At 46.5% G+C, this 10927-nt stretch overlaps 1 protein-coding gene across 1 annotated transcript; it reads left to right on the top strand.

Moving 5' to 3' along the window:
• Nucleotides 1-2944: 2944 nt before the first annotated feature.
• On the top strand, nucleotides 2945-6058 carry HES2 (hes family bHLH transcription factor 2). The gene is made up of 4 exons (XM_085615184.1): nucleotides 2945-3154; nucleotides 3268-3363; nucleotides 3935-4022; nucleotides 5254-6058. Exons 1-4 carry the CDS (start codon nucleotides 3062-3064, stop codon nucleotides 5583-5585), a joined length of 609 nt encoding a protein of 202 aa, XP_085471310.1. The 5' UTR covers nucleotides 2945-3061; the 3' UTR covers nucleotides 5586-6058.
• The last annotated feature ends 4869 nt before the right edge of the window (nucleotides 6059-10927 follow it).

Genomic DNA, 10927 nt, shown 5'->3' with positions numbered 1-10927 from the left:
ATATGGAATTCATCCTTTCTTCTTCCTGGAACCAAATATATACTGTTAAGGACGAGTGTGAGATAAAACTCAAATAGGAACCCCTCCCCCAATTGGATGCATAGAAAGATGAATCTGGTCACGTTGTGCAGTACATCTGTGCTAGGGAAGCCGCGTGCCCCTGGGCGCTTAGTTACAGGGGCCCATTATCCCCAATAATGCCTTCATGGTATACACTGGCCACAACTGCATCCTCGAGGGGAGGGGGCTGTTTGGTGATGTACGGGGGTGAGGCGAGTTCTCAACCAATCAAATGGCTGGCGTCCCTATTATCCCAGTCAACAATTATTCCAGATCTGTCCAAACAAAAACCATGTACACAAAATGGCAGCTGCCAGGTAGAGAGGCCCTAAAAAAGGGGGTGTTGTGATCCTCGGGGGCGCACATGGCGCAGATGGGGCCCCCACGCCAATAAGAGTTTCCAATGACCAAATCTCAACTGAAATGGAAATGGGAACAATCAGCACGAGGGGGTGGGGGAGCGAGGATGTCTAAACTTGGCGTCTCGAAATAAGCCCCCGCCAAAGGACGCACAGCTGGCGCGGCGACCCTGCGCGCCCCCGCCAGCGGAGTGATTGACGAACACGCGCGTAAATCAGAACATACAGAAAAAATACACTTTGCCAATCCTGAGCTCAAATTCAAACAAAATGCACGCAATCAGGAGCACAGGGGTAGCACGTTGTGGCTTGTACAAAGTCACTGTGTAGTAAAGCAGCAGCCATGCTCTGAATTGTGTGTTTTGGAACAGCCACAAACAGTGACCAACAAAATGTACGTGAAAACAGTCTTTAAAGACTTCCCGAATTCCTTGAAGAGTTTCCATGCAAAATAAGAATGAAATGCAATGTGTTTTATTGATATCATGCGTCAGACAAGTTTAAATAAGCGAAGGGGATACTTTGAAAAACTCATCCGCGGTGGCCATTTCAGATTCCAGGCTGTGCCAAAGCCCGCGTTGTTTTGTGCGCATTGACTCTTTCGAGGCAGCCGTAGGCATCTTTTGCTTTCCACTGTCTCTAGTGGGGCCTGGGGGCCGGGGCGGGGGGCAGGTGTCGCATGTGGCCATGTTGCAACATGCACCCCCTCCCGGCAGCCTGTCCCTGCCCCTTTGTCCTTGCCTTTCCAGACAGGTGCTGCCACCAGACAGCGTGGCTTGGGCAGGGACGAGGCCAATCCCCTGAAGCAGATTTCAGTGATCTTGTAAGGCACCTGTGTCACCAAGATAGCTACAATATGGGGTCCTGGGTACTTTTCAATCAGCCTCTACGCACCACAATGACACCAGCGTCCTATACACTTGTTTATTTAGTTATCTGTATGCGTTCCGAGCCGTGCGTAAAGACGCATTGCCAACTGCGAGCGCATTGTAATCTCCATCTGTGAGCGCCACTGGGGCAGCAGGTGACACCATGGTCGCTTGGAGCTGAAGCCTCGGCCACCTGCTGCTAGGATATGCCAGAGGTGCCAACGAAGATGTTTACCGTTACAAGTATTAACAGCGCTCCTTTGTTGTCATTAGTGGCTCGTCCACTGCGCAGTTCATGAGCGCACCGGAGTGAAACTTGTGAAAAACTTCCGTAATTGCCTTTAGGCATCTGATACCAGTTACAAACAAGTTTTTGGGGTCCTCTGAGCGTAAATTTAGGAAGGCATTTACTTAGTTTGCGTTATTGACGCAGCGTTTCTAAACGCAGACAATCTACAATATTCGGTCGTGTTATCTAAATCGTATACACGCATATCTGCCATAACTCATAGGTACACATTTTATACGTACCCAAGGCCCATATCTCATGTGTATATTATCCGCATAAATACGTTTATGATCAATATAACATGCGCGTACGTCACCTACATTAGTGAGACACATCTCATGTGCGTAAATGATCCATATACTATATGTGAATGATCCATATGTGATATAGGTATATCACCCGCATCTTAAGTGTACATATGACCCTCATCGTATATGTGTCTTTGATCCAAAAGTTATATGTGCATATGATTCCTCCACTGCTTATTTATGTGACCCACTCTCAGTGTATACGATCCATATAAGCCATATCGGAATCCACAGGCTATATGTGTACAAGCTCCGCATCTTAGATGTACGATAAATATCTTACATGTTTGCATGCCCCGCATCTTACACGTGTATGTCTTCTAAATAGTATATATTGATATGATCCATACCATACGTTATCAAGAAATCCATATAAGATCTGGGCATATGATTCACATCGTATATGTGCTTATAAAGTTTGCATATTGTCAGCGGTTTATAATATGCAGCGAGAGCGACTTTATATACGGATGAAAACACCAGAAACCCTGCGAGTGAAACAGGACCCAGCCAGGCCACGTTTAAAATCACAACAGAAAAGATATGAACCTCACCAAAATGAACAATGGGCGCACCTCTTCCGGGGTCAGATATATAGAAAATATACATCCATGAAAGTGCGCACAGAACCTATAGACGCTTTTCTTAGTTGAACATATATCGCATATGGACGTACATGTCAATGCAGGATTCTAAAGCTAAAATCGAAATCAGTAAAATATAATAATACAGATATATTAACTCAGGATATAAATACTCAAAGGTTTATCTGGATGTATTAATAAAGTCTTAGATAGATAGACGGAGAGACGGACGGACAGATAGATGATAGATAGATAGATAGATAGATAGATAGATAGATAGATAGATAGATAGATAGATAGATAGATAGATAGATAGATTGATTCCCTGAACAGATGGGATATGTAATTCTTGTCCTTCCTATAGGGAGACGCTAACGAAGGAGTCAGGGCGGGCCCAGCCCTAGCACAGGGACGCCAGGGGGCGGAGCCAAACCCGCGGCTGCTCCATAAAAAGCCCGGGCCGAGCCAGAAAGTCATTCAATCTCTCTCTCATCACTGAGCGAACACCGAACCCTGCGCGAATACCGACCACAGAACGAACAGTGAGCCAGCACTGAACGAACACAGAACAAACACTGAGCGACCACTGAACATGTCTCCAAACCTCGCAGTGCCTGACACTCACCAGCCTTCCTACCCCACCAAGATGGGCAGGCGTGGCGCGGAGAGCAGCGACATGAGAAAGGTGAGCTCAGGCCCAGCGCCTATCCGCACATGCCGCCTTCTGGGCGCTCTGATCTGTCCACGCGCTTAGAGCTCGCGATGTCATATTTACCAGGTACTCTCTTCTCTCCGCAGACTCTCAAGCCCCTGATGGAGAAGCGTCGGCGGGCGCGGATCAATGAAAGTCTGAACCATCTGAAAACGCTGATCCTGCCCCTGATCGGCAAAGATGTAAGTGTGCTTTCTACCTTCCTCCCCCAGAATGCCAGTATGGTTCAGGCCACGGCCTGCGGGTTGCCCTGTGTGCTGTGCATGTAGACAAATGTGAGACTCGTGAAAATAAGAGCTGCGCTCTTTACCGTGTGCCAGCCTGGCCTTCCGCCGTGAGATGAAACTGAACGTGCCGAGGCGCTCTGAGGTGTAATCATCCTAAAGGCACCGCAGGCACATAGCAGTTAAATAGCTAATAGTATAGTTACAAGGCACCAGCACTCCACAGCTACAAACTGTCCAGGCTGGGACATTATATAATGCATTAAACATGTGGGAAGGTATTATTTTAAAGATAGAAGTGTAATTGGACTGTTCTTTGAAAAAAGCAATACAGATGTCAATAAATGTCCTAATGGGTAAATAGATAAGTATGCTAGACGTCATTAAAATACCAAAGTTGTTATTACTACGAATATCATAGATAGACAGACAGACAGAGGCACTGACGCACGCGCCTAAGTAACACTTTCCTTAAAACAAAGGTTATCCCGAATGAAGTTGTAACGTCTTCTTGTGCTTTTCTCCCCAGAGCTCGAGATACTCCAAGCTGGAAAAAGCTGATATTTTGGAAATGACCGTGAGATTCCTGAAAGATCTTCCCTCCGCCCACGCACAAAGTGAGTGTCTTTACATTTCCTCCCCCGGCTGAACACGTATTGTGTTGTTTCAAAATATTAATACATGCCATTATTATTCACGTATGTGCATGAAGTAAAGGAATTTTATATATATTTAAAAAAAGAGATGCGTATAATGCACACGCCGTAGATGTCGCCCCTCATTTCTCAGGCCGCATAGTGTGACCTTTGCATAGTTCGTATTTGGGGAGGGGCGGGGTGTTTCGTTTCTGGAAGCAGAGCGCCTAACCCGCGAGTCAAGCCTACTGGCTTTTCTGAGCACAGGCACTGCCCACACAAGGGGGCGCCAGTCCGCACAAAGGCGGGGCTCTCTGTCCAGCAGGGCCAGGTGACAAGGCGAGCTCAAAAACTCCCCGAAGAGTAGGGAATCTCTGGGGGTGCTGTCTAGACGCGCACGTGGATTTTACTCTCTCTCTGGAAAGGGAGGACGGCTGTCCCTGTCTCTCTCGCTCGCTCCCTGTCTGTCTCATACTCTCTGTCTGTCTGACTCTGTCTTTCTCTCTCCTCTTTCATGGGCTAACTGTCTGTCTCTGACTCTCTCTGAACCTCTCTCTGTCTCTTTCTCGCCCTTTCCTTCTCTTTCGCTCACCCTGTCTCACTGAATCTCTCTCTCTGTAACTCTATCTCTCTCTGTCTTTCTGCCTCCCTCTCCTTAGGACCCTCCCCAGAACAGTAGGGGAAACGTTAGAAGCGGGTGTCTCTCTGTATGACAGGGCTCTCTCTAGGGCAGGGCCCAACCCAGGTGCGCAGGACTCTCTTTAGAGCAGCAGGCCTCTTCTGTAGGGCCCCGGACAACAGAGTTTTGCACTAAAGGGCAGTGTTCTGGGGACAGGAGTTACTGGGAGTTCACTGACAAATGTGCAGCACAGTATAAGTCATTTTCAAAAGATAACATTAAATCAAACAAAAATAGAAATGTGAACTACAGTCCGATCAGCAAACCCGTTTATATTTCGAACACTTAAATACGAGTGACGTTTTATAGAACCGTTGCCTGTGTATGTGTTATTTCGTGATTTAGGTAGACAAGTGGCCTTATGTATCAAAGCACGTGCCCTGTTTTGTGCCTGTGGGAAAATACGTTAGTTCACATGGGCCACAGAGACTGTGTCTGATCTAGACTGTCAGTTTTTGCCCTGGCACGTTTTGATGTTTGAAGCTCGCGCCCTCTAGGCACTGTTTCTAACCTGCCTGTTCTTTCCTCCCTCAGCATCCTCGGAGAGCTACAGAGAAGGGTTCCGGGCCTGCATCGGCAGGATGGGCGGCATCCTCGCCAAGAGCAGCCTGCTAGACACGGACACCCAAAGTCTCCTCATAGAGCACCTGCAGCGGAGCCCCGAGCTGTCCTCCACCTCCCAAGGGCGCGCCGCCCCCTCGGCCCCCACCCGCGAGCAGGGCAGCGGCACCCCCAGGATCGTTTTTCGCCTGAACCCCAGCGGCAGGAGACCCGAGGCTCGGCCCTGTGCCCCCGGCCCTCAGGCTCTGCCTAGGCCCGCGCCCGCACCTCTGCCCTCCAGTAGCCCAGTCTGGAGGCCATGGTAAACACTGAGAAAGGACTTGCACGCAACCAGAATGGACTTGTAGCAAGAAGTTGTGCAAAAGACACCTGTGTGTGAGATATGGGTCGAGATATTTATTTATATGAAATAACCCTATGTGGTTGGTAGGAGAGGTTTTTAAATGATTAAGTCATTTACTGTAAGACACGGTTTCGGGGTTTTGTATAGGAATGAAGAACACGTCTTTTTTTCTAAGAGAAACTTTTTTTCCATATTTAGTCCAAATGCGGGTTAAATGTAAGGGGTTCCACAAAGACCCTAGTAAACCCAACGGGTTGGTTCGCTGTATGCGCATTGCATGTCCTTAAAATGAGAGTGTGTGCAAAGAAAGGGGCGTCTGTACGAGGCTACTACGCATTGTGCTGATTCGGGCCTTTCTATTCACTTTCAATGTATTTTCTTGTGGAAAATTGTTGGATAATGATTTTATCTGAATAAAGTATGAAATATTTTCAATTTACGTGTCTGTTGTTTTCTGTGGAATTGTCGACAGTCTCCTGTTCCTGAGAGTGGTAATATCTGAGACCGTATAGGGGTGGGGTAGGGGATTTACTTCTCAAGTGATGAGTGCCTTTGGGGATAGGTACATGAATAGAAGTGATTATAACGTGCATGCTACTGTGGAGAAGAAGCAATAGAAACAATGCCCCCTGCAGGACGACTCGGAAAGGTATCGCAATGCAAATAAATCCACATTAGAGTGATGAATTAGCTTTGGGATACTGGAGGCATCACAATGGAAATACTGCCATCTGCTGGAAATCAAGAGCATAAGAAAGGGGGAGGTGGAATCAGGAGTAAAGCTAGAAGACAAAAGCTCCAGGCGCCTACTGCTGAGGCATAAATTGGTGCGAATGTGTAGGTGAACTAGAAATGCTGCCATCTGTTGACCAAGGGCATAGAGAGCATTTTGAAACTGGCGGTTTGGGCCTGGGTTAAGATTTACCAGAGCACTCTGGGTGGATTAGGTAAATGCAATGGCAATGCTGTCACCTGCAGGGCGAGTAGCTGCATCACAGTTTTGCAGCCATTGTGCATCAACTATTTACTAATATCTGGGGTGGACCGGGAGGGCGGCCTGCAACTGTCTTGTCTGCCTTCGGGTTATACCATTAGTCGATGCATTCATTACACGAGGGGCACTGCAGTTCAAGAGTGGTCGTTCAACACCACATATTTGAATCTGTTTCTGCTTATGTCCAGTTTCTGGGGTAAAATACGCAGGTAAATGGTAGATTGGGTTCGTATGGAATCCAGACTGCCGTTAGAAACTTGTCTTTTCTAGAGAAGACATGGCTCACTCTATTGGCTAGCTTAAAATGTGCAGCTGGGAATGGAGTAACGTTAGCACACCCATAAAAAATGCTGCCATCTGCTGGAGGATTTATGTCATGGTGGGTGGAAGGAGTGACTGAAGGCTTACTTAGTAAACAAAGGGGTCGCTTATGCTCATTGCATATGAATGCAATGAGATGTTTTAAAAAAAAAAATTAAATGTGGATGCCAGAGGGAATAGAAAAAAAACATGAAGTGGGGGTTTCTCGAGTCAGGTCGGGAACAACATTGGCGCTTTATGCAGGAATGGGGCAAATATAAACCAAAGGGGCAAGAGCAGGTTTTATTGTATTTCATAGGCATGGGATGTTTATGCGCAACTGGTGCTTATGAAATACTGCCACCTGCTGGTGGCGCCACTGCGCAGTGGCGGTGGTGGGGAGGAATGCAGCCACCGGCTGCCAGCGATTCATCACTATTGATTGGGAGGCAGGGGTGCTCACGGAGGCCACAAAACCTTGTTGATTGGAGGCACATGTGTTGCTGATTAAGAATAAATGCAGCCACCCGCTGGAATACCCAGAGCATCATACACTTCTAGCTATTCAAATTCAAAAATACTTTATTTAGACAATGAAGTCCGTCAAATACACTTCTAGGTAGAGTGAGGCATGATGGAGCATACACGTGTCCTGGGCCACAGCATGGCAGCTTCATAGGTGGACGAGAGATTCAGACAAGATGGCGACACCTGCTGGCCGACCCACAGCATTATTTAGTGTGAAAACAGATTCCGAGTATATGCCGGCTCTTTCCAACAGAGGCACATCAAATGTAATTTATCACTGAGGTAAATCAGATCCTGAATATGTTCTACCCTTTCCTGCCTGAGCTTTAGCCTTATTTATTGATGTCAGGGAAGGCGAAGAAACCTGTTGCATGGGGTGAATCAATCACGGTGTTAAAAAGGCTGCTTTAAAGAAGCACGTGCAAACTTCATGTCACAAACCCTCTGCCATACGCCATACAAATAAGATTAAACCCTGGCCTCACTAAACATTGAACCACCTAACCAGCCACCCCCCTCAAAGACCCCACAACATGCCCAATTCATACACAAACTCCTCATTCTAAGCTTCGCCCATCCAGACAGTCCATAGCCTCTAAACTTGTTGCCTTCCGAAATGGCCCCTTCTGTCTCGCACCGGCACCTCTCAACCTGGGTTGTAACATAGTCAGCTATCCTTGAAAGAGCTTAAAACCTGTCAAAAATGCTACTAGAAAAACCTAACAGCGTGTCTCTGCTCCGCCTAGCTGCTTCGCATACAGAGACACCCGCAACAATGCACCCAACACACCCCGTAATTGAAGTAACTAAAGCCCCATTCCTATGAAGCATAAATGGGCCCGTCATCTTCAAAGAAATGCACCACCCCATCCTTAATGTCTGGGTGCTCCACCATGAAAATCCCTTCCTCCCTATAAAGCTTCCTCATATCCTTTTCGCCTCGTCCTCTCAATAGCCTCAGGACTTCTGAAATCTCACCTCAAGGCGATAGAGTGTGGCTTAACGGCTAAGGAGGCCCAAACATCCTGTGACTCTGGTCAAATCACTTAATCCCTCATGCCTGAAAATGAACGTGTCCATCTGTAATGCAACTGGTGCTCATGTAAAGCGCTCTAATGTACCTTCGGGTCGAGGTCGCGTTATATAAAACTGCAACAAAAAAAAATTCCTCCATTCCCACAGTGGCAAAAACTTTGCCATCACAATAGTCGTTCCTGTCCAAAGTCCTATGATCTCCACAATGTCTTCCTTTAATAGGGCTAAACCTTTCATCTTCACTAAATCGCTCTCCCCTAAATGAATAGCCAACACACCCGGACAGGAGAAGGCTTGTCTCAAAAACTCCAACTTTGGCAACAGCTCGTGCCAACCCATTCTACCTTTCACAAACCATTTTGTTAGAACTGTGAGGTTATCAAAACTCAAATGTCTTCCAAGCCTTCTAGTAACCTCTTGATGTGTCCCCCACTTCACAAACGACTTGGATTTGTGGGCACTCATTCGTAAAGTTTGGAGGTAACTGCAATAGCCACCACCGCCAACCTTTATCAATTAACAACAATATGAAGTTTACCTCAACGGCCCTTCGCCAGCCAGGGCCCTCTTCCGCATTCACTCTCCTAGCCCCACGAAGCCAAGAACTATGACCATGTTTGTCTATATGCTTGTTGTGTGGATCTGAACCTTTGATCAGTTCCATCACACGGCCCATCCAAAGGTACACAAGTGCCTAGGCATGTATGTCTTCCTCTAGTCTGCCCATGGTCCTAGCCCATGGAATCTCTGCCACTGCCAATGAGAGAGAGGGTCCGCAATGTCATTGTCCACGCCCATATTATGGTAAGCCCTAAAAGTTACATTGTACATGGTACACAAAACTAGAATCCTCAGAAGCTGCTAAACTTTCAAATCCCTAGCTAACTGCCCGTTAACAATATTGAAAACCACAATGTTGTCCACACTGAAAAGCACCTTCTTATTAGTGAAGGGATTACCCTGAAGACATACAGCAACGACCAATGGAAAGAACTTTAAAAAGGCAGTGCTGTTCCCACTGCATTCCCATTCTTCTGGCCGTGACTTTGTGCACTAGTGCTCTTACCAAAAACACCAAAAACAGAACCACATGCCGCACCTGAAAACATTTCAAAAGGCCACTCTGCCTCCTCCCCATCCCTTCTGGAGGAATGCCATGGAAGTCCCTCAAAAATATTTGCTGCACTGTCAAATCTGCCTTATCCCTGAATTAAAAAACACCCTGGGGTGAGGAAGTAAGGAACCAGAATGGGCCAAACCCATTCTCTAGCAAAAAGTACAACCCACACTCACGCCATTACAGTTAAAATACAGATGTTCAATAAGCACCTGAATGTCTCTGACCTAGGCCATTTCTTTTGCTAGCTTCTTGTCTAAAAGATCCATCAATTTATTTTTTCCAATGTCAACCTCACCTCCATGTTCTCTAAATCCTGTTCCATGCCTAAAAGGTCAGAATCTCAACTGGGCCCACCGTCTTATACGGCACCAATGGTTGTCCCCAATCTTGTATCATTTCTTCAAACTTATCCAACAAAACAAACAGCACATTCTAAGGATAACTGAAGACCAGCAATGAGAAAACTATGACAATATCATCTAAATGTTAAGTGGTATTGTCTGCTCCATTCACAAACTCAAACAAACTCTGAAGGAAAGTACCAAAAGATTCAAACAATGAACAGGAAATTGATATACATGTAGCGTTTCCTCCTCAGTATAGAATAACGAGAGCAGATAGGACTCAGACAAAGGGGGGGGGGGGTCTATTAATAGCCATTCTGGACGATCTGGACCTAACTGTTCTAGAAGTCCTTATTGAAAGCTGTCTTGAAATTTGTATTTTTAAACTCAAAGCTGGCCTACATGGAACTTGGAGGGGGGCTTTGGTGTATCATCCACCTGGCCCCAAGGGGGACTTCACTGAAAGACTCTTGGAACTCCTAGCACCGCATGTCTTGGCAGCAGATAACTTTCTTGCGATTGGGGATTTTAACTACCACATTGATGTAGATGACAACCCTGACACTGGGAAATTGATCTCGTCCATGAGTGTTCTTGGCCTCACTCAAATGGTGCATGAATCCACTCACACGGCTGGTCATACTTTAGACCTTCTTTTTATAAATCAGTCCGAGATAGTTGTATCAGCTCCCGTCCCGCTATTATGGACCGACCACTGCCTTTTAAAATTTCAATTTTCTTATATGTCCAGAGAAAATAAGTCTCTGAAAATTGATTCCTCATGGCGAAGACCCTGGCACAAGATCCCTTTGCCTCTTTTTCTGGAATACTTCCCCCGCAATCTAATAAGGCCCGACCAAAATATAACTCAAACGCTGGCTTCACTAGAGGAAGCAGTTTCAAACACACTGAACAATATAGCCCCGATGACATTGGTGAAGACCAAGATAAGAAGCGCCCCCTGGTTCACGGACCAGCTTAGA

This window comes from Triturus cristatus, chromosome 1_2 (assembly GCF_964204655.1).
Source record: "Triturus cristatus chromosome 1_2, aTriCri1.1, whole genome shotgun sequence".
NCBI lineage: Eukaryota > Metazoa > Chordata > Amphibia > Caudata > Salamandridae > Triturus > Triturus cristatus.
Note: the sequence above shows the minus strand (reverse complement) of the source record. Positions and strands in the feature narration are given on the sequence as shown.